This window comes from Embiotoca jacksoni, unplaced genomic scaffold, assembly GCF_022577435.1.
Source record: "Embiotoca jacksoni isolate LCO1_2020_lvr unplaced genomic scaffold, fEmbJac1.0.p SCAF_11, whole genome shotgun sequence".
NCBI classification, from domain to species: Eukaryota; Metazoa; Chordata; class Actinopteri; family Embiotocidae; genus Embiotoca; species Embiotoca jacksoni.
The window spans coordinates 5145852-5170097 of NW_027185241.1; the positions used below are offsets into that span (position 1 = coordinate 5145852).

Here is a 24246-nt window from a genome sequence, read left to right on the forward strand (position 1 = left end):
TATAACGTCTTCACACAGGCACATGTTGGCTGGTTGGGAATGGAGACGAAGGGAGATGGGGCAAGCCGGCCTTTAACATGCAAGCTTGCAGGCTGGAACCAATCAGCTCCCTACAACACAATCACAAAGACATGTTCAGTCAGATGAGCTCACCTGCAGTCAACAGCACCAGAGCAGGATCAGCAGAAAGAGGGAGCGACAGGTCCATAGAGATAAATACATCTCGCAACAATGACAGAAAGGGCATTTGAAACAGGCAGTGCATGCAGGGAAACCCTAAAACATCTTGCAACTGAAAGAATTTTGCATGAAGAGTGGTAAAACAATTTCAGCAAGCCGATGTCAGAGATGGTGGAAAAGATGAAAGTTACATTAATATATATATTATTGTTGAGTTAATGATTGAAAAAAAACACAATTTCCTTGTGTTGGTGTTTAAGTATACTACCTTTATCTGTGAGTGGATCAAATGTTTGCTTTTGTCTTAAACATTTCTTAGAAGAAAACGGTTCACGTTTTGTTCAAGCCCTGCTGGTACCCAACTGCTATGTAAAACTGCACTCATCTAACAAACAACTGAAATAGTTATTATTATTTTAATTTCCTTGCACAATGATTCAAGTTTTAAGTTTTAAGTTTTTGTCCAGGGAAGTTTGCTGTGCTGCCAGAGTAAAAACAGTCCAGAATGATGGGGGTAGAAATTAACTTCATCCAACAGCCACAGGAATATTTACTAAATCGTTTCAAGTTAAAAAAAAATATCTGTCACGATAATTTGAAGCTCCATTTTGAAGGACAAATTGAGATGACGCGTGCCAATAGAGAGTGAACCATCTGGGATTTACGTGTGGGAAAAGAAGTGAATTTCTAATGAGCAAAAAAGTACAACACCACAAATGTCAAATCCATTTATTCATGCAAATCATAAGTAAACATAAAAATAAACTGCAGGATTTACAAGTGCCATCATAATATGTGGATATCCACGTCCATTAAGGCTGTTTTAACACAATCCCCTGACCACAAAATGTCTACACATCTCTACTGCAAGCAGACAGCTAAGAATACAGAAAGTGCCAGATTACTTAAAAAAACAAGCGTAACAATCATTTTATGTAAACGTAGCACACACGGTCTAATATTCACTTTACACATGGAATAAACTGTGAAGCATCTGATCTATACTGGATGAAACATTAGCACTGCAAGTTTACACCATACTACATATAGTCTACACGCATGTAAACATCCTTCTCTGCAGGTGAATGCCTTTGCACGTGTGGGTTTCATGATAATCTAAGAAGGACGTCACCAGTCTTTATTTTTCTCTCCACTAACAGCCGAGTCCACTCATGGACCCGATTCGATCCAGTTTCAGGCCAAAGCACCCTCGGTTCCATCCCCTCCGTGACCGGTCCGGTTCTGCTCGCTTCTGGTTGGCCAAGGCCCCCTTCAGCAGACGGAGCCAGGGCGTCTCGGGCTGCGTTTGCACGTCAGCCCATTTGGGGTATTCAGCCGCTTTGACCCCAGAGGAGAAGCTGGGTTGCTCCTCCGGCGGGCTGTTCAACAGGTTCTCCAGGTCGTCCAGGGTCAGAAGATCATTATAGCGTTCCAGAAACTGCTCCATAAACTACACAGTGGGAAGAAAAAAAGATGAAATTTAATTGTCGGGGCGTGTACAAGGGGAAATAATTCAATCAGTAATACATTTCATCTCCTCTTATTCTTTCCTACTCGGCCTCCCCTCCTCTCTTTGCTCCGCCATTCATCCACTCTAACTTTTTTCTTCCGCTTCTACCCCTTCCTCTCCCCTCCTCACCCCTCCTCTCCTCTCCCCCTGTACCTGCACAGCATCAGGAGAAGGATGCAGAGCGCGAGCCTCTGTGATCTCCAGGGGCGTCAGGAGGAGCAGGGTGGCACAAAGCAGCACAGGACACAGCATGGCAGCAGAGACGTGGGGACGGAATCACTGGAGTAGGAAAACTGGAAACACTCCGCCTGAAGAGATTCAAATACTGAAGAAATTTAAATATTAGTTAAATTATTTATAAAAAGAAATACAACAAATAACTATTTAGAAAAAAAAAAATCGTGTTACGAAGACATTAATTGGAGCAGTGCAGACACGGTTTAATTAGTCCTAAGTCAGGCTCTTTAGGATTTAAATGATGATGATTCATTTTTGGATTTGCCGACGCATATTGCAACACAGTAATAAGCAACACATGTAATGCATATAGGGCGTCTAGCCGAAGCTAATTGTCAGCCCCCGTACCTGATTATGCATAAAATCTAGGTTAGAACAGCCAACAAGTGAGCAGATCAAAATAGAATTGTAATTGAAATGTATTATTTAGTATTTAGCAAAACTTTATGTTGCATTAAATCATTCTCAATTTAAGGGGCAACAATGTTTAAAAAAGTACTAATTTGAAGGTTTTCCTGTTAAATTTAAGATGATCGTTTTTTTGTGATAAAATCTCAATAATGAGGTCTGAAAATGTTGTTTGTTTTCCTTTATAATTCTAACAACAATCTTAATTTTACTAAATGTTTTATGATTTAATTAAGAAATAATTGTTGTAACAGACCATCAGATAATAATAATAATAATAATATAATAATAACTAAACAATAATGAGCAAAAAAATACAACAAGAATATGTAAACATTTCAAAGAAAATGTGAGCGTGCTCACCTGTTGTTTGTTTTCTCTCGGCTCTGGATGTCTTCTGCTCTCACAGACTCTTCTCCATCTCCCTCGCTCTCAGTTTCTCGGCTACCTCTCACTTGTTGGCACCTGCTTGGAGCATCACTATCTCACTCGGCTGGCTCCTCCTCTTCCTCGCTCTGTGATGGAATTGAAAGGATGGTTTTCTTCCCCTTGCGTCTGTCCCCTTGGCAAAGGCTGAGTGCTGGGGCACCAGCTGGGATGCTGCAGAGGTTTTGTAGAGCCAGAGATGACAGCCCCCCCGCCCGCCCACCCACCACATCATCTTCCTCCTCCTCCTCATCATCTCCTTTTCTTTGGAGTGATGTCATAGCCTTGGAGAGACAGATTGTCATTGCCAAGGTGACTGTGTGTGGTGGGCACTCTGCAAACCAAACTGAAGCCACTGTACTCCACAAGCCAAGGTCAGAGGTCAGCCAAATGGCTCGTCGGTTTGACCAGTGAGTTATTAGGTTGGAGAGAGTCACGTGTTTTAGTCACGACTTAATCTGATTTATATGTTTCCCATGTGTTAACAATGCTCTTCATGCATATTAGCCTCGCTCTCTCCCCTTTGTCTCCATGGTCTTTCCCAGCATGCACTGACCTCCCCTCTCTCGCTGGGTAAGTTACAGTCTGTCAGTGCCATCTGCTCCCTGTACCCCCTGCCGCCAAATTGCAACACTAGCAGGAGCTGCGTGATCCAACACAGACCTTAAAGTTCAGCAGCCTCTGATTATTTCAAGTAAATAAACCGCTGCAATAAGAAATGTTTGTCAGGATGCCGGGCGTGCAATCAGTGCTTATTTTCTCTTAAACAGGGCTTGCATATGCAGCACGAACAACGCGAATTCATCACCGCGCAGCTATAAACTGCACATTCATTTAGACTTGCACACTTATTTGCCCTCAGATAAAACCTAACTGCTGGTGCAATCATATTGTTGGCAAGTGTCTTTACGTAACATCAATCACAGAATATGCACCCCTCTCATCTTTTCGGAGAGGACAATGTGTGGGAGAGGGAGTAGGCGAGAAGGAGAGATTAGTGTTGAGGGGAGGAGGAGGAGGAAGAGGAGGAGGGGCGGAAGGGGGGGGGGGGTTAAACTACCATGCATGTGATGTCAGTGAAGAGAGGAGCGCTGGAGGAAAAATAGGCAGGAGAGAGTAGGAGGAGGAGAATGGGAGGCAGAGTGCAGGGAGACCTACAAAAGAGATTGATTACAGGGGAACCAACTAGGCAACAGCAAATGTGTCAGACAGAGCAAGAAGAAAAAGAAGAAGAAAAAAAAAAAAAGATTGTAAGTAAACATGCAGCCAAGCTCACTGCTGAGAAATACAACGGAGTGCCTCTCGTCTCAAAGATTATAATCTTAAAGACAAAGGACGCTGTAAGAAAAAAAAGAAGAAAAGTGGGGAAAGTGGAAATGAAGTGGGGAAGCATGTGGGGTAGTAATACTGTCTGAGCAGGCTGTGGCAACTCATGAAACACTGCTGTCCAAACACATTATACAAGCAGACATTCAAAGCTGCTTTAAATAGTGGTATAAATTTACTTGACATAACCCAGCAGACACGCAACCTTCCACACGTTTGTTAGTCAGGAGTTTCTACAGTGAGCATTGAGGCCGATGAGTGACACACTTGAAGCCGAGACAAACAGACAGCCGACAAAGTTCTCATCAAAACCAGAAGCAGGTTTATTAAAAGATATTCGAGGACATTAGATATGTCAGACTAATTTAGTTTGGTGCCAAGTACTAATGTTTTTTGAAAATATACAAAAAAGATTTTTTTTTTAAAAAGTTAAAAAAAAAAACAATGCTTACAGATAAAAGATTAAAAAGAGACACGGAAACAAGACAAGTGAAAAAGAAATCAGTTTCTGAGCCGAGCTCGTCGGGATGTTCGCGAGATGGGCGTTGTCACTTTGGGAGTCTCATTCTCTGTCATTACAGCATCTAAAGAAAAAAGAAAAAACATAAAAACAGGACATTAGAACTTGATGAAGTGGGACATGTCGTTATTTTTTACATATATGCTCAAGAGACAGAAACTGTTGTTCAATTCCAGAACAATAACTTGTTTAACTGTCTATATAAGATGTAATTTGAAGAAACCATGAAAGCAGTTCTCTCACTCAATGTAACGCTGACCAAAAGAGGTGGCTCACACTTACCCTCTTCATCCTCCTCTTCATCACTGCTGAAGGTGATCACTGGTTTCTTGGTCTTGCGAGATTTGTGAGGCGTCACAAAACTGTCATCACCACGGCTGGAAACTGAGGGCTTTGCTTGACCTGTAAGAAAATTAAAAACAAAACAAACACAGAAGAAGAAGAAGAAGAAGAAGAAAAAAAGTGGATTTTGTCACTAAACCAATGAACAAGTTGTTTATGTTCTTCAAAGTTCAGGCTCCGAGTACTGACCTCTCGTTGTCTTCGCGCGACCTCTGGTGGGCAAAGGTGTACGTGCGACTGTCTTGTCCGTGGATCCTCCTTCTTTTGGATTTTTCTCGTCCATCTCGGGACTTTCTACATTCTCCAGACCCCGTGTGTGAACCGCAGTCAGACGCTTTTCAAACTCATCTACCTGGGCCTGGTGAACAGTTATTAACATGAAAAGATCAAAATAAACCAACATAACCATACTCTTATCCTTTAGAGGATCCACATGTAGTTGAAATGGGAGTATTCCATACAGCACCTTGAACTGTGGTTTGGCCCCACGACGGAGCTTGGCGGTGATGGAGAGCAGAGGCTGGTAGACTCCAGGTTCGGTCAGCTTGTCACTGTAACATTCCCAGCATTCTTGCAGCCTCTTAAAACCACGCTCGCACATGGACAGCAGAGACAGAGACATGGCCAAGTCACACCACTGACGCTCTGTCCTAAAGGAGGGAGGTAAAATGAGAGTCCGAGCGATCAGCGACTAAACCTGATTAGCAACTAGGAAATGCACCGAAATTCTAGACCCTCAACAAAAAAAGCTCATTACTCAAACATGGCATTGCCCTGACATTTGGATCAAATCTCATTTCCCAGGAACCTCCTCTATCTAAATTCACTTTGCTATTGTGTAATATGAAATGTCCTTCCTCTGAGCACCGGGTATGGATGAAGTATGAGTCAGAGGTTGAAACCGGGCCAGACCCATTGTTCCTATTACATTCCCAAAATATATAGCAAGACCATTTCCATGACAGACTGAGCGAGTACGAGGATGGCAGTGTAGGTGATAGGTGAAGTGAACTGGCTTTCATTGTTTAACTCTCTTGTCAGAGTGAAAACACCCACTAATTACCCACACGCCCACCACCGCATCTCAGACAATGAAATACTGTAGGACAGAGTCACAAATAAGCACGGACACTGTAATAAATAAAAAAAAAGAAAAGAAAAGAAAAAGATGCAGGTGAGAGGATGAGAAAAAGGAGATGTACTCACTTGGCAGTCCTGAAGCGCTGACACATTTTCTCTACCAGAGACTCGGTCTGTCTTTCTTTGGTGATGTAAGAAAACAGCTGCCTGAAAAAACACAGACAATACAGGGTGCAAATAAATGACTCGCCCAAGGCCAGTAGAGTCCTGCAAAGTATGGACACACCCTCTGTGGACAAAGGCAGTAAATGGAAGAGGACATTGTCAATACAGCTCACTTCATAATGGTGTTGAAGTCCTCCGAGCTCATTCCTCTCTCTGGATCGGACAGGCGGCTGATGATGTCTGGGAGCAGATTGTAGATGGCATTGTCCTGACGGGTGACAGAGGACAGAGTTAAAATCCCGACTAATTATTCAGACAAAAGATTCTGGATCTAGGTGTATACCTTGGTGGCCAGCTCATTGAAGAAGTTCAGGGCCAGGCTGGTGATGTGCGGCACGGGGTCAATTAGCAGCACAGCCACCTCGCTGACTTGACCTTTGACCTTGAGCACATCCTTAAGCACCAACTGAGTAAGAACCGTCACCGCTGTCTGCCTCACTGAAGGCACGTCGTCACTCAGCCTGGAAGTGGAAGAACAATTTTGAATTACTGGCTGGTTGGTTAACTTTTTCAAACTTTGGTAATAAGACAGAGTCCACAGCCATGCTGGCTGCTCTCTGAGGCTGTACTTTGTGTTAAATCAACAAGCTGACTTGCTTAAAATAACATGAACATGTTGATATTTAGCAGGTATAAAGCATATTTATAGTTTCACTTCAGTATGCCAACATATGCTAGTTAGTATTCAACACAATGCTGTGGAGACTGAGGACGTTAATTTTGTAGGTATTTAGTCACTGATTAAAATTGAACCTGATGATGGCGTGAGAGGAAAACCTATTCATAGATCTTCTGACTTTGAGCCATGAACAACACTTGAAATATTTTGGACTATTTCACATTACAAGATTTCAGTATTATCTTTTGTCACTGGTTTGAAGTGAGCAAAACTCTGATTGGTCCGATTGGGAATTCTTGCAACACAATTTTAATGACATTGGAATGAAAATGCGAATGTGAAATGTGGCCCGGCTGTTGTAAATCAGCTGTGAAAGTGTTAAACTCTTAAAATTCCTCTCCTGGCATTGATGAAACCTCCAAAAAACTCATCTTTGCTCATCAAAAATACATATTTACAATTTTTTTTTTTTTTTTTAAAGAAAAAGATCCTCCAATACCTTAAAGTGGCTTAGACGCAACTCTACATATTTGCCTTTATTCAGTACACGTGGCTCTATGAATATGCGAATAGCCCCGGCCTCCATCTTCACCCACCCCTTCACCGATTCGCCGCAGCTCGACGATATGGAAAGTCCCGCCCCGCAACTTGACAGGCTTGGTCAGCGTTTTCAGAAATGCTTAGTCATGGTGATGAGTTAAATCCCCTCACTTAATGTCTTGTAACATATAAAAATGAACACTTTAACAGGATTACAAATTAGATTTTCACTGGAATAATTAATTCATTAACTTTAATAAAAGATAATAAAGGATGTTTATATTCATGAGTTTAACGTGTTTTGCTTCCCATTGTAGTCATGAATATCTGATGTTGTGGTGAAACACTGAAGATCTAAAATAAAGTTGTTTGGAACTTTAAATGTATTACAAATGACTGAGGGGAACATGGATATCGGTGCCAAATATTACATCTGTCCATTCAATAGCTGCCGAGACATTAAAACAAAGACAAGCACCTCATGTTGGCGCTAAAGGTAAAGTCAGGGGATCACAGTCATTAGGATACATCAAATGGGGACCACAAACGTCTGTACCAGTTCATCCCGTAGATGCTGAGATAATTTACTGGTCAAGTGACATTTGACTGGCTGGGAGGTTTCATCCTCGGGGCAACATGAAAGAAAATGCAATGGCAAATCATCCAGTAGCTGTTGATGGCATTTAATTTTGGACCACATTGGAGGGCTGACAGACCAACAATAGACCACTTCGAGAGCCAAATCGCTAGTGTTACTAGAAATGTGAGGGGAGGTGAAAATGACTTGTCACCTGAACATTTGTTATTCTGCAGTTGTAGTCAATTCAGCTTTCTGTAAAGATTTTAAATTAGCCAGAACGTTACTGAAACCAAACAACTGTCACAGCCTCGGCAGAATACAATGGGACTGGACAGGCTGTGGCACAGCAGTCGGATAGCACTCTGAGACCAATTTAGACTTACCCTCACCCAAAACAAAAGAAACTCATTAACCATTTCTCATTTATGCCAGAGAGCAGGACTCCTGGCAGAGGATCAGACACTTGTTCATGGTACTTCCACATGCCAGTGCGGGAGCTTACAACGGCAACGAACAGGGTAATTAATTCTTAATGCGCTTATCAGGAGGCTCCAGCGTTGAGAACAGTGGAGGTGTTGCTGTGTGGGAGGCAATTAGGCACTATGAAATACTTATCAGGTAGAAAACACTGGGGGGGCAAGAACAGCATGCTTTACATGTCCAAACACCTCAATGTGAGCATTATCAACCATTATAATTAAAACCGCTATTCATCAAACAGAGAAACTTCAGTTGTAAATTGGCTGTGGGAAACCAGTGGAACTGTGCATGGGAGAAAATGAGCGAGACTGTTAAGTGTTTTTTCAAAATGAAAGTGTACAAGCGCAAACCTTTGTAGACCTTCTGACTTTGCCTGAAACTATTTCCTCCCGCTCCTTCAGCCGCTCTGTATAATTACAACATACTGGTCATTGGTTCTACTCACAATCCGTAACACACTGGTAATTAAGCTGCTTGTTGTCTAAGGTAGTCTGAGGCTCCACCCAAGTTTACAAGTGGAGTGAGTGAGAGTGAGAGTGTGTGTGTGTGTGTGTGTGTGTGTGTGTGTGTGTGTGTGTGTGTGTGTGTTTCCGAGAGCCGTGAAGTGATGACCTGTTCCCATGGCAACCGCAGGGGTCAGAATACGAGGCACATATCGGCGCTGGCCGACACAGATCATCTCGAAGTTTGTTCCCTCCTCCATTAAAAAGTCGTGATGGGAAAGAGTAAACTTTTCCCATCATGTGGCTCAGTGGAGCGTTGTGACAGCAGCAGCACTTCAGTGGCTCAGAAGAACAACACTGAGATGTCGCGACGGTGCGATACGGATGAAGATGGCTTTAGTGTACAAGCATTAAGGGGGAAAAGTTGTCTGTGGTGAAACGTCATTTACAGTAAACCCACTCCGCTGAGCCATCAGGCGTAGATTGTCTCTTATGGGTGGAATAATTTTTTTTTTTTTTTTTAAAGTACTGATATTATGATAATGCGCATGTAACTTGAAGACAGTGAATTAGTGTGGGGTGGATGACGAGAATAAGCTGCTACTGTAACAAATTAGTTTCACGTTACTGGGCTGTTAAAACAGAATATGTCATTGCATTACCTGGCATAGAGATTCTGTGTCCAGGGCTCCAAAATATTTGGGAAGCGGACAGTGAGATCTCCCAGAGCAATAATGGCGTTGGCCCTAACCACCGGGAGAGCCGAGCGCTCCAACACCGTGAACATGAGACGGATGTTTTCTTCACACACTGATGGGCTGACATGAGGGATAGAGAAACCACAGCAGGAAAAGTCATCACGACGGTTAGATTCTCAATTAAGTGGCTGATTGCTTTATTCAAAACATGTCGGAAATCAGAAAGAAAATGTCCATCATAAAAGCTGACATGTACATTTTTATTTTTTTTTTACTGCATATTGGACAAAGACAACACGTTTAATATCAAAAAATTCTAAATATAGATATACTTAGAAGTTTGAATCGGTGATTTGTCAGCATTTTTTGCTTAATGGTGGACATGAACAATTCATCACTTAATATTTGTGTCAAATGACTAATTGATTCATCAACAAATCACTTCAGTTCTACATGAATGAACATGGGGAAAGCCAATGTTTACCTTATCATCATGTACTGAGAGAGTGCCAGACAGGAAGCCGTGGTGAGCTGAGGGTGGGAATAGCGTCCTGGGGAGCTACAGACTCTCACCAGCAGGGGAAGGAATGCACATAGCAGATTCTCCTCTAAGCAGATAAGAAAGAATAGTCTTTATGTAATGTACAAAAACATTTTTTTTTTTTTTTTATTAAGAGTTGGTTTAAAACTTTTTTTTTTTTTTTTTAGAAGACAAAAGGGTTTTCTTTACCAGCCAGTAATTCTGTCTCGCAAATTTTTCTGATGAGTTCAGCCTCCGTATCCTCAGCAGAAGCACCGATCAGCCCAAGCTCCTCCTCCATAGCGCTCTCATTGGCCACTTGCTTTTGGGAAAACAATTTTTCCAGGTTCACAAAAACAGACAGATCTCGCTCCAAAACATCCCTGGAAAGCCTATGACCTTCGCTATGAGGCAGTCAGACCAGTTTTTGCTCATCATTTAAGTGAAACTATGAGATACATTCTGGACAAAAATTGACCCCAGAAATCTTGAAGCTCTTCAGTAAAGCCATCGCCTAATATGTCAATCAATAAATAAACAGGAAATTGCAGCACAGAAATGCAGATGTAGGTTTGAGGTCATTTAGAAACACTGCCAGCTGTACATCGTTTGTCCACCAGAGAGCACTGACAAATGTACATTTACCTATAAAATGACATTCCAGGTTTCAGTCCAACCTACAAATTTGGTTGCGTCTGTCTCTCTGTTTCACGCGCTAGCCAAGAGAAAAATGTGAAAAAAATAAAAGGAAAAAACTTTTCCTGGTAATTAACGGAACATTCATTTTCCTGTTTCCTGATGGACGGAACAATTAGGAACCATCACTCATCTGACTGTGTCTCTAAAATAAATCTCATCGAGCCGTCCTGGTGAGTCTGATTTTCAAAAAGCTTTTTGCCACACAGGGTTGTTTTTGCTTGATTCTTAACTTTTAAGTAATATTAAAGAATCTGTAGACAAACTTTGAGAAACAAGCAGCTGACAGGGGACATTGGTTGTTAAAAAAAACAAAAAAACAAAAAGCCTAATGTGACATAGCCAGACTGGTTTTGTGTGACCAACAGTCAACAGTGGAGGAGCTGGTATCATCAGATTTATGTATTTCTTTGCTAAACCCTTCAAAGATGTGACTATGTAGTAGTAGTAGTAACCATCTTGTAGTAGTACTTTCAGCTTTATACTACATGGCATTTCTCAATTGTGTAGTGCATGACCTTTACTTTCTGAATTGATTAAATTAACGTTCGTATTGTTCCACAATCACTCGAGTAACAACTTGGCAACACAGACAGGCTTTTAAAAGTAAAAGAGTTTGTACCAGAAATCATGAATGGCTTTATCTAATTTACTGCCTCATTTCAAGGGCATTGTACACTGTACTGTCTATAACACCTGTGCAGCACAGGTACAGGTGTTGCCGCCTCGGCAGCCTCATTACCTTAGCTTTGGATGGGCCCTTTTCCTTCTCCTCCCTCTCCTCAGTTTCTCCTCTCCTCCTCCGCAGCTCAGCACTCACGCTGCGCTCAAGGTGAGACACCTGCCAGAAAGCCAAGCAGCCACACAGAGCCAACAGCTGGGCCAGACACACACAGCTCACTGCAGGAGAGGAAGACACGTGGACACGCGTGATTAAGAACATGTTTACAAAGCACTGGGACAAGTCATGCAGTGTCAATGTTGACATCTAAATATGTCAACGCCGAGTCACAACAACACCCGAGAACACAGGACTCAGCTTTATAAAGAGGCACAATGGGACTCACCTTGTTCACCTTGCTCATTGGACTCTTGAGATCCATCTTGCTTTTGGCTGACATCCTTGTTGAGTTCGCCACCTTCAGCAATCTGATCCAGTAAGAGGCGAGCGCTTCGCTGGAGCAGCCGGGAGCACAGCTGGTCAGGGGATTCGGCCAGGAAGTAGATGAGACGCACAGCCTGCTCCATGAAGCTCTGCCAGTAAGGGTCTTCCATCACCACACCTGGAGCAAACACAGACAGAAGCAGTCAGAGGAAGAACCCACAGTTGGTAAAAGCCAAGGCTGAGAAAAATTCTCATCAAAGGGCACATTAGGCTGCATTTACCTTCAGCGACGGCCTGCGTGAGGCAGGTGAAGAGCTGATGGTCCTGAGGGAGTCTGAATGGAGCACCTTTTGATTGCTGGTGGAAACAGTGCAGGGGCATATTAACATTATGCTTAACCCCACAAGCCACAGTTTAGCACAAACAAGGCTCGTAAATTTCAGAAATTGTGATAAAGATTCAGAAAAATAAATTATTATTTGTATTGTTATTAGTAAAAAAAACAGGAAATATGTCATGTTTTATGTGATCAGTTAGACCCCTTATGATCAAATTACTTTTAAACTCCAATAAAAAAAAATGCAAATGGCTTTATGTGGTGTCAGGTGGAGTCAGAAGAGGTCAACACAAATCACAGGTGTAGATGACATAAAAATCCTGTGTATTGACTTGTTCGACAGGTGTCTCCAAACATGAAGTTTCACTTGCTGTAGCAGACTTATGACATATGTCGTCAGTTCCATAACATGCTTATTAATTCTCATGAAGTCAGAAAAAGTCATTGAAGTCTGAAGCAGAAGTTTATTTTTAAGCTGTTAAGGAGGCGTCTGGGTCTCCAGGGCAACACAAAGAATACTACAGTTAAATCGCTTGTATCTACTTTATAAGAAAAAGATTTTGGAGCCGGTAACACTGGCCTACTGACATCAACAGGCTCAAGTCAAGGTAACCCTCTGGTCATAAAGAAGTACTGAGAGGCAAACATGGTTTCTCTCTTCTTACCCTGACATGGTCAGTGATGCTGCAGATGGTGATAACGGAGTCTCTGGCCAGAAGGAAGTCCTCCGTCACTTTCTCTCCCAGAGCCACCGAACAAAGAGTGTCCAGATTACTGAGCACCACCTCTCTCTCTGCCCTGTCACATTTACAAAAGAGGCGTAGAGTTTGAGTTTTATAATCCCAAATAATCATGTGATAATGCAAAGTGAAGTAATAACATTGGCCCACACCACACCAAAGCGCTCTGCGCTGGCCTTGGCATTGCTCAGCTGTTGCCCAGATAATGCCTGTAGGAGGACGGGTTACGAGAGGCACATGAGGTTATGAATGCTGCTTATGCTGGATGAAGAGAAGCAGCAGTGTGGGTGGACTGCAGATACTCTCTTCACTCCCTCACTCACGCTTCCCTACAGCAGTGGCAGTCTTTGAGGTAGATTGAGAGGGAACACGCACACAATATATATACATATATATGTGCTGGCAAGGAGCCTAGTTTAAGGCTCATATTCTGACTAATAAGAGCATTTGCTGAATGTCGAGCAGCTGAGGCAGGCACAAAATTTAAGAAGTGTTATTATGCAGTGAGAAATAGCACTGATGCCCCCCCCCCGAGTCAACTCAACAAAAAAAGCTTATTTTTTTTCTGCCAGTAGATGTAACTGGGTGCTGCTTATTTGAATATAAAGTGTTTGTTCCGAGTGAAAATAAAACTTGATTTTACACTCCAGTTACCATCTGCGCTAAAATGCAGTAGGAATGAAAACTTTTACACCCTGATTGTCTGATCCCGTCAGTTTTTCAAATTCACCTCACAATAAAAATAAACAAAAATAAAAATTATTGGAAATATCCATGTGCATCTACTGTATTTGTATCACTTCAACATTACTGACTACTTCCATCTGATTGAACATGACGCTAAGTGCAAACTACAGTCAGTAAAACTGTTCGCAACTCTGACCGTGGTGCAGTTTCATCCAGGAGTAGAAGCAAAGTATTTTACACCATAGGCCGTCAGCACCAATATCAATGGGAGTATAATGACATGATGGCTAACGGTAGCCAAATATGAAAACAATTTATCCAAATGGAGGTGAGAACGGGCTTCTCTGTTTTGCAGAAACATCATGACTCGGTATTATATTTGCCATGCGCCTCAACAGCGTTCCAGTTCAATCTGTTTGCACCCGTCTTTCCCTCGTCCACAGCAAACAAGTCAAGTATGCGCAGTTCCTGCAACCACTACATTAACAGAAACAGAGTTGTGTATGTCGCCTTTTACAAACTTGGATAATTGGACACAATATTCTACAGCCAGTAATTATTTTGCAACAACTTGGGGTATTTGTTTTGGTTGCCATCCCCACCTACTCTACTGCACCCTGCGGTGCGAGCAAAATGAGATCAGATCCGATCACAGCGTGGACAGAATGAGAATGTGAGTAAACACCGAGCTGTGACGGGACTGAGTGTGTATAGATATAAATCAAAAACAACAGGAGTATATCAAGACTTTGTGTCGCTCAGATGATTCACCGCGACAGCTGACTTCTGTATTTGCTTACCTTAAACGCAAAACAGTAATGCATACATGCAATATGCCCACTTATCCAACCACATACTCAAAGAGTACAGTAAGTATGGCTGAGACACTTTGGGATGCTCCTATAGTGTAAGAAATTATACCAAAACTATATACTGGTCAAAAGCAAGAAAGAGTAAAACCTTAACGAGTAAACTTTCATAAAAGCTTTTCGTCCTTGTGACATGAGCAGTTTGCTTCATTGGAACGTAGTGAAAGTGGTCTGTCTCTTACCGTGCCGCCATGCCCAGCAGCAACACTGCAGCTCGCTTGTGTAAGCCAGAGGTTTCTCGTTTGCCGGTAAATCTCTCCCACAAGACCTGAACTACGTTGGACTGGAGGTTGCTTCCACTGCCGAAGAACTCCTGCACCTACAGAGACATGTTTGTATGGTTAGATCCTTTTATGCTTACGTGTAGTGTATGCATAGAATGTAGATTTAATATACGTCAGCACAACATACCCTTCAGTACACGTTTCATTGTTACAAACGAGCCTTTGCATTTCAACATTATGCAAAGTTGTGTTTCTATAATTGACCGTCATACGCAGAACTGATTCAATGAGAGTAGCAACAGAGTCACTCACAATTTCCTCAAGACACTGGATTGTTCCCAGAGATGCGTCCACCATCAGCTCGGAGAGATTGTCGACAAGCGTCTGAGCTTTTATCCTAATAAAAGATTAGACAGAAGCTTGTTTTTTGGTTGTTGTATTTTTTTTTTTTCTTAAATTCTGCTAGAATCACAATACAGTATTTAACAGTAATTGCCCAGTTTTCATTATCTATACAAAAAAATATCCCAAACAAGGAAACCAGATAATTCTATGAGATTTCCAGATGGACTGAAAGGTAAATGGGATATTGCTTTCATTATTAATGTTACCCAGCAAATCAGACAGTCTAAAATTACTGGAATCCTCACAAAAGAAATTCCAATAAAACGATAGAATGTTCATGATTTGACCAGATTTCCCATAAACCCCATCTCTTCCAGGTTTGCCGTTTCTTCCTGGTCAACCATCAAGCGGTTTGTTTTGATGATGAGAGGAGAGTTTGAACAGGTTTACTAACTGCAAGATGAACATTTCCTGGAGGGACTGATTATAATAAAATAAATGTATAACTGGATAAAATCCCCCCCAAACTAATATCAGCTGTATCTTAGTCCACCAAGGATATAAACAAGATGAGTTGTTTATACGAGGGTTGATCAATAAATTCGGATGCTACTGCTCGTGCATGGAGCAGGAGAAAGATATAATCCGAATAAGTAACTGGTACAAATTTCGCGGCTTGATCACCATCTGTTCCCGAGTTACACTCGCTTTTGTTAGCAGTGGATCAAATTGTCTAGTATGCGTGACGTAGTTTTACAGACCTGATGGTGTCTCCCTGAGGGTTCAGATACAGGCGCCTGTAGGCCTGAACAACAGCGTCTTTAATGGCAGCATCAGTTGACCAGACCAGGGGCAACATCTTCCTCACTCCGCTCACAGAGTTAGCGACACTGAACTCGCACACAGTCACACAGAACTGTACAGCCTCCTGGACAACTAAAAACACAAAACACACCCGTGGTAGACTGTACAAATGTTCTCATCTCATTACCAAATAAAGTCATACACCTTACTGAAATGTACGAGAGTCTACCTGAAGTCGTTTTCCAGTACAGCATGGCGTTGATGACAGAGATCGCTCTCTCCACTTGTAAGGCAAACGTTTCTGTGTCTTTCAAGTACTGCACCAACATCTCCTGCTTCTTCAGCTCACCATCCTCCCCTTCTTTCTCTCCCTCTTTTTGTGGAGTTGGTGGTAAATTCTGGCTGAGCTCAGAGGTGTCCTCATCAGAGCCTGAAGAAAATATGAGAGATTGTATACTATAAAACGATGTTCCATTGGAAAAAGAACAAAACACATATTTTCACTGCTGCTCGATTACTCAACAGTTCCTGAAGCATCTGCACAGTAATTCAGTTAAAAATCTGTTCCATTTCTTGTAGGCCTTTTAATGTGTTGACGGGTAAGCCATCAAACTCTAAATTCTCTTTGGGGTGGGGTCTCACAGCATCAGAGAATATACATCTGCAGACAACTAGAGCAGCTAATTGGCAGGAACAATAACATTTCTAGTCTATAAGAATCAGTACTTCAAGCAGCAGTGAGCAGTTATACAAAAAAAAGGTATACATCCATTAGAAATGTTTACTTATAGGGACATCATGATAGTAAAATGATGAATTGTGCACACCACATAGCTGCAAAATCCTTGGTTGAATTCTAGCTGGGTGTCTGCCAGATTCTCTCTCTCTCTCTCTCTCTCTCTCTCTCTCTCTCTCTCTCTATCTATCTCCTGACTAATAAAGAAAGAAATGGCAGCAAATAGTCATGTCCCCAAAATAAACGTAATTTTCAACTCAATAACACTGGGTGCCGGCTTTCAATCTAGATTGGAGGGGAAAAAAAAAACCTTCACATGTAAATGAGGACGGTCAGCTGACACATTATAATATATCAATATTACGAAAGTAAGTGCACTTTACGTTTGGATTTGTAATTGGATGAACTGCCAGTAACTCGACACACACAGAGACACGTCACAGTTCCCATACTTTGGTATGAAAAAAAGAAAGAAAACATATTCATCCATTGATTTGAAACAAATGACTAATTTATTTATGATAAAAAAAATTCAGTCGAGACAGAACATTGTGAACTGCAGCATAGTGTTAGTGGAGGCTATATGCGTCATATTTCATCAACTAGTGCTTTGAAATATATCAATATAACAGCAGGTTTTAGAAGTGCAGTGTTTTAGTGCTGTAAAACACATCTTTAACCTACCCTCTGGTAAAGGCAAATATTAAGAGACACATTCATATTAATGAAAAATTATGCGAAATGAATTTCTTCAAATGAAAAAGGAAACTGAATCTTAAATTTGTTCAATCTTGCTTAAGTGTCACAGCAGAGAGCCTTTTGACGGCCATGTCTTGATGAAAGTGTATTAAGTGAACTGAGCTTTTACCTTTGAAAATCAGAGCCAGTGTGTCCATTAGAGTCTTGGGGGTGAGAGTGAACAGAGCAGCAAACATCTCAGATTCTGGGAAGCAGCTGTGAGCTCGTATACAAAGCTTGACAGCATTCCTGTTGGGGGGGGGGACAAAAGAAACTCGCATATCAAACTATTGGTTAATTGACATTGACAGTATGGGAGAAAAAGAAAATCCTTTGGATAGTGACACTACGTCAGGTTTTACCCACACCTCCACTGGTGACTAGCTTCACCTGTATTTATTGACGCGGAGGTATTGAGCTATCTTCACTGCAGTTGCTCTGTCGTCTTCTGCCTCCTTTTCTTCCTCCACCTCACCCTCTTCCTCCTGCTGGTCCTTCTCTACTTCAGTTGCGGGTTGCAGTTCTGTCCTGACGGTGACGAGGAGCTCGGGCTCCATAGCTGACCACAGCTCAGATGCTTTAATCACTGCCACTGCCGGGAGGGAAAGGAATAAATATAGTCAATGATAATGACTTGGGTCAGAACGACAATGAACGTCAATTGGACCAAAGTAACAAAAGAGGGTTTTTTTTGGTTTTTTTAAGTTTTCAGTAGGACAAAATGGTAAATGGTTGATCAGATTTAAAAATCTAAATGTAATAACTGAGCTCTGGAGCACCACCACTGGATCCAAATTTGTTTTAATCTTTTTCCTGGGGTGACACTGTACTCTCGCTTTTATTAGATATTTGAACTGCTGTCCATTTTAAAGAAAATGAAGAACACAAATTAAAGTATTTCTGGCAGTGTTTTTCACTGACCACCTTGAAAAATACATTTTAGAAAAATTTTGTTCAGAGGTTTATTCATTAGTTTGTGGAAAAAACAACTAACAAATAATAATGCTGACATGCCATTATAAATTTTTATCCAGTCCTAATTAAATAACCAATTACAATACTGAGTCTTTTAGAGAAATATTTTCGCACAGATCTACTGTTACGTTTGACTAAAATAATTTTGAAACTCAAAAAACGAACATTTTGGCACTAAATAACAATGCAACAGTTTAATAAACTGCATTACATAGTTTGAAAGTGACATGCGTAAGCTTGGAGCTGGCATGCAGAGTTTGAGTGACTGTTTGAACTTGGCCCTCAGATTACCAAAGAAAAAGCTCATGGCCGACTGAACAGTAGCGAGAGCTGGGTGAACTCCTTGCCTTTGTCACACACACACACACACACACACACAATCAACACGCACTGTCAGCATCATCCCAGCAATTACTCCGCTGTGACTGTAGAGGAATAATTTAGGTTGAGCCAAGTCACTGTAGGCAGACCCTTACAGCAGAGCAGGAAGCCTCCTCTGCTCTGCCAAGATTACCTGCCAGTCAAGACAAGAAGAACCCAGTTCTCGTTCAGTGTGCTCGCATTCGCCTTGGTCTCATCACTGGGCAATATGTGAACGGGTCATGAACAAAACTAAACTGAAACTAATCAAAGGGATGCGTTTACCAGGCGCTCTTCCCTCCAGTTTCTCTTTCAGTTCTCTGAGTTTGGCCATCTCTTTCTCCAGCGGCTTCTTCAGATCTGCACTGCTCAACTGAAAGACACGAGAACAAGACTCAGGGCTATTGTGAAACCTAAAAAACACCTGCTGCTTTTCAGTCTGAATTAGGGTTGTTTATGTTACCTTGCAGCTATAAGGATTGTGTGCTATGAAAGCTGCCAACAGCTGAATGGCGCTCTTCACTGCATTTATAGATTTGTCCATCAGCCGTCCCACAGCGAGCTCCATCACCTCACTGTACCTGCACAGGGGCAGCGCCTGAACACAGACAGCTTTTATCACCAAAAGGGACTTTAATGTCATGGTTTAAAAAAAAAAAACATCAACCTTCAAAAGAACACATACTTTGCTGTTGACGATACGCGTGTAGAACTGCAACACGCGCGCTCTCACGTGGGAGTGCGTGTCGTGCAGATGTTCCTGCAGCGTGTCAAAGAAGCGGTCGCGGTCGGCTTTGCCAGACTCATCTAGCCCATCACCACACAGGACCCGCACGAGAATCTCTCCCAGCACCTCACACACAGCTACACGCATTGTGTGGCTCTGGAGAAAAAAGGTTGGGAAAAGAGGATATTATATATATTTATATTTACATATATAATTACATTTTGGTCTCTACAACTGCTTCAGAAAACAAAACAAAGAAAACTGAGTAATAAGTCTGCCCTCAGATTACCAAAGACAAAACTCATCGCTCACTGAATAGCAACGAGAGCTGGGTGAACTCCTTGCCTTTGTCTCACACACACACACACACACACACACACACACACACACACACACACACACACACACACACTGTCAGCATCATCCCATCAATTACTCCACTGTGACTGTAGAGGAATAATTTGGGTTGAGCCAAGTCACTGTAGGCAGACCCTTACAGCAGAGCAGGAAGCCTCCTCTGCTCTGCCAAGATTACCTGCCAGTCAAGACAAGAAGAACTCAACTCTCATTCAGTGAGCTCGTATTCGCCTTGGTCTCATCACTGGGCAATATGTGAATGAAATGGGAAGAAAAACATGTCAGCCAAGTTGTTTCAAAAATTATTTTGGAAGAATAACCGTTTGTCTTTGCTAAAACCATTTTCTTTCAGTTTCTTGTGTCCAGAAGGTAGTTTACTTTGGCTCTTCAATTCCTAAATGAAGAATGGGGTGCTGCCATAACACGACATGCAAGTAACAATTTGCACTTCAGCAAGACAGCTGGAGCAAACGCAAATGAAAGAGCTTGTCAGGTGTTCATTCTTGAAACAAACTCAAAACATGTACTTGTTCTTTGAGCAATGTAAGCACAAAGTAAAATTTAATGGGGTGCTGTAAAGTCCCTGCTCCTGTCTGAAAAATGGATCCAGCGGTGTTACATTGAGGCACTTTGCTTTAGCAGAGAACAATGTGAACAATAAAAAGAAGCCTGCTTGTTCTGCTCCCCACATTGCTGCACTTTTTGTGCACAACCCACTTTCATGATGGTGCCTTGACAACTGTAAAAGAAATTTATGGACGTAATAGATCAGTGCTCAGTCCATCCAGAAATTTCCCCTCGGGGATTAATAAAGTGTATAAAATCAAAAAAAAAATAATCAAATCCTAGACCTCTGAGCAAGCATGCATGCTCACATAAGGACATTTATTTTTATGAGCAGCCCTGTTGCTAACACACAGAGGCTGCCATAGTGAAGTCATTAATATTAATAATTTACATGATCACATAGCGCACATAAAAATAATAATTCTTAATAATCAATATGGCAGCAAGCTTCTACTGATTTAATAGTTTTCCTCCTCAGGAGCTGAAAATCAGTAATTCACTGTTCAGTATCCGTACCTCTCCTTCCAGGTGTGTGATGAGGACACTAATGTTGGGGATCATTAATTCAGGCACCATGGAACTGAGTTCTGAGAGAAAGGAAGCAAATGCTTTGACCCCCGACCCCTCTCTCGCAAGCTCCTCGTTTGACTTTTGACCAATCTCCCTGAGGGAAGGGGAAAAAAATTAAAGCACATGAATTTCTAGCCGGACACAGCCATTTTCTGTCAATGAATTAGATTTCCACAAGCTGATTCACCAGGGACATTGCCTGTTGGAAACTTAATATACACACAAATCCTGTACTGACCTTATAACTTCTCCTATGATAGCTCTGACTCCGTATTCTGTGCTCCACACAGACACAGCCTGCGCAAACACGGACGACAACTGCTCGAAGTGTTGCAACAATTGGATCACTTTTACACTGGCACCTGCAAGAGTTTAGAGAGTACACTAAATGGAAACTGATGTACAAATCGGCTACGTCTGGTCAGCTATCGTATGCCGTTTTTGCCATTTGTAAAACTGACAACTTTAATTTACTCCTTCATTAACAAAGCCTTTTCACAAGGCTGCATATGACTGAGAGACTTACCCAGGAGGTGATTGTACTTCTTGATCAGCAACCCTAGAAGGTGAATTATACAATCTCTGGTGGGTTTGCTCTTCACATGGCTGATGGTTGGATTCTCAAGTAGCTTGTAGCAGCAGCAGGTCACACAGCTAAGTAGACAAGGATATACAATTAAAGGTTTGTTCATACTGGGGTGCGATAAAGCCTGGATGGAAAGCAACCTGAAGCCCAGCTCAAGCGACATTTAAGGTTCTGTGTTATCAGAACTAACAAGCATTGTGCGTGATATTCATCTAAAAGCTGAGATATTGACAGTTTCTAGTAGTGACACGAGTTCTAAACTATCACATAAATGTCTTCTGAGAATATATTCACTGAATATCATCTCTAAAATGTGTGCATTTTTCAGTGGGAACATTAAATGAATTAAATTGGATAATTTAACTTCATTAGGCTTGGTGTGACATTAGTAATGAAGAAGCAAGCTCATTTTTACATAAGCTCCAATTAAGCCTACAGTGTTATCAATGATGGGAAGAGATCTGGAGAAGAAAGTGGAAAATGACACCAACTAACTGAATTAAAACAGCTACTGTAAAACAATACTGCCCTCTCGCCCTTCACTCCCCAGACATGATGTACCTGATGAACTCCTCCTCCACCAAGGAGAGGCTCCAGAGGGAACGGATATCCAGCTGAAGGAGATGGACAAGGGCCTGCAGCACATTCTCTCTCTCCGAGTCCCACTGTAACAGTCCTTCACCAGCTTTGGCTTTTTTACCACCCTGAACAACACGGATAAAACCTGGTCAGTTCAGTTAAGCTTCACTGATGAATTGTAAAAAGCTAGGTCATACCTTCCCGTGCGCTGTGACAATATTCTGTCTGTAGGATTCACTCTCGAGGTTCTCTGTGAGCTTGCAGAGCAGGAAGATGCTCATTTTAACAGCATTAAGGTTCTCTTTGCGCTCTGCAGCTGAGAGGGAGGTGGAGACGAGGAGTGCTGGCAGGGAAACAGCCAGGCCACTCACCACTGAAAGGGAAAAAAGCCAGATAATATAGTGAATCATGATACCATGTCATGATGACAAAATACCTCAATCTCGCAAAGAGATGAGTATTGGTGCTTTCAAAAAATATTTACACAATGAGTTTTTTGACAAATAGTTAAGTAAATTGTATCGCTATACTTTAAAACCAGAAAAATAACACCAATGCCATGTCACAATAGTATGATATCCTAAACAAAATGATATATTATCGATATGTTTCCCCATCACTAACCCCACTCAGGTTGTCAATTTAAAAATAAAAATACCAAAAAGCACTAACCTTGTACTAGTAATTCCAGAGTATCTTCTTTTACACCCAGCTCCACTGAGTTGTAGTGTCTTAAAAAGAAGACGACATTAGTTTCGTACGGTTATCAGTGGCAATAACTCGTGCAAACTTCACAAGATCAATACTTACTGCAGCACACTGTAGCCCGTGTCAAAGTGCTCCAATATACACAAAGCCCCCTGGCTTCTCAATGCCGACTTGAATCCTGCGTGAAAAGTCACAAGCATCGAGTCACATCAGCCCACGTGAAAACAAAAGAGCAGCTCCAGAACTCGTGCTCGTTTACTTACTGCTAAGAAAGGCCGGCAGCTGTTTTGGAGAGAGCACATCCTGAACGACGTACTGGTTAATGCCACCAGTCTTTACCAGGTCCCCCACGCACACAGGCACAAAAAAGTCCCACGACATACCTGCGTCAGGGAAAAGATTAGTTTATTTCCAACATCAGGAAAGGTAGCTACTCGGCTCGCACTATAATGACTGCAACATGAGCCTTACAGATCATCGTACCACAAAAAGTTTATATTTTAGCTCGTAACTGGTAAGCAAGAGTGCACAGGTCTCATCCCTAACCTGCTAACTCGTGCTTCCCCCTATGACTGACTTTTAAATACTGAATTAATCTTCCTATTAACCAACAGTGAGACGTCGTCGTCGTTGTTCTGAATTAGGATATCACAGCAGTTAGCAGGCTAACTAGCAGAGCTAGCTGTCCCTGCTAATTAGATCAGTTGCTACGTTATTGTTTAAAGGAAACAGTTGCAGCAAGGCTAAAACTATCGACTGTTTCAAAACACAACCATAAATCTCACCTGCAGTTACCGCGGTCTCGTTAGCCACAATTTGGCCCTCGGCAGATTGAAGTGTCGTCTGCTCTCTTCAGTTTGCAAACGGTCTGAAGCCCCAGGTTTTCAAATTTGTTTGGACATGGCGCCAAACCGACGAAACCCTGACGTCACAAACGTAACGTCGTTACCAGGTCGTGTCGGCCCAACACCACCGCCTGCTGGACAATCGTGAACACTGCAGCACAAAGTCAGAGCTGCCAGGGAAAACAAATGACGATTAAAATGACACATTTTAATGAAAACCGCAGAGACAAAGGACCACACAGGAAAGGTTTTTTTTTTTTGAGGTAGTAGCTGTATTCAAATGATTGACAACACAATCACCCCCTCTCCCCTGTACCAATGTTTCAGCTACAGAAATGACAATACTTTTCAAGAAATGTCTTACTTTCTATGCAGCACTCAATCAAATGTTAAAATGAAATGGTTCAACTCACTACCACAGATGACTAATACTGTCAGGGTGCAGCATTTGTCTTCATATTCATATTTGCCCTCTTGTTATACTTAGAAAATAAAAACTAGTGTTCCAAGGCTAAGCACAAGAAACTAACCATACAACAAAGCATAAAATCATCCAT

The 24246-nt window shown here is 41.9% G+C and overlaps 2 protein-coding genes and 2 non-coding genes across 5 annotated transcripts; all 4 read right to left on the reverse strand.

The window, feature by feature from the left end:
* Positions 1 to 894: 894 nt before the first annotated feature.
* Positions 895 to 2909, reverse strand: nppcl (natriuretic peptide C-like). 2 transcript variants are annotated; one of them, XM_069142503.1, is made up of 3 exons: positions 2699 to 2909; positions 1844 to 1998; positions 895 to 1630 (listed from the first exon to the last, which is right to left on the reverse strand). In XM_069142503.1, exons 2-3 carry the CDS (start codon positions 1940 to 1942, stop codon positions 1334 to 1336), a joined length of 396 nt encoding a protein of 131 aa, XP_068998604.1. In that variant the 5' UTR covers positions 1943 to 1998; positions 2699 to 2909; the 3' UTR covers positions 895 to 1333. The 2 variants fall into 2 exon arrangements, with proteins under 2 accessions (XP_068998604.1, XP_068998603.1); XM_069142502.1 differs by having other exon boundaries at positions 1844 to 2015; positions 2699 to 2908.
* A 1483-nt stretch (positions 2910 to 4392) lies between these two features.
* ncapd2 (non-SMC condensin I complex, subunit D2) lies at positions 4393 to 24235 on the reverse strand. Its single transcript, XM_069142504.1, has 32 exons — positions 23630 to 24235; positions 23108 to 23227; positions 22947 to 23022; positions 22809 to 22867; positions 22334 to 22509; positions 22119 to 22261; positions 21498 to 21625; positions 21210 to 21333; positions 20918 to 21065; positions 19436 to 19633; positions 19214 to 19348; positions 19036 to 19123; positions 17806 to 18007; positions 17546 to 17664; positions 16171 to 16371; positions 15899 to 16073; positions 15105 to 15189; positions 14751 to 14887; positions 12938 to 13070; positions 12217 to 12292; positions 11898 to 12113; positions 11573 to 11730; positions 10345 to 10456; positions 10099 to 10222; positions 9579 to 9734; positions 6538 to 6715; positions 6368 to 6462; positions 6156 to 6236; positions 5416 to 5599; positions 5139 to 5307; positions 4890 to 5009; positions 4393 to 4671 (listed from the first exon to the last, which is right to left on the reverse strand). Exons 2-32 carry the CDS (start codon positions 23223 to 23225, stop codon positions 4589 to 4591), a joined length of 4197 nt encoding a protein of 1398 aa, XP_068998605.1. The 5' UTR covers positions 23226 to 23227; positions 23630 to 24235; the 3' UTR covers positions 4393 to 4588.
* LOC138194613 (small nucleolar RNA U85) lies at positions 18668 to 18976 on the reverse strand. The gene has a single exon (XR_011177943.1). It is a non-coding gene; the product is annotated as a small nucleolar RNA U85 (small nucleolar RNA).
* Positions 19753 to 20084, reverse strand: LOC138194612 (small nucleolar RNA U85). The gene has a single exon (XR_011177942.1). It is a non-coding gene; the product is annotated as a small nucleolar RNA U85 (small nucleolar RNA).
* Positions 24236 to 24246: the final 11 nt, after the last annotated feature.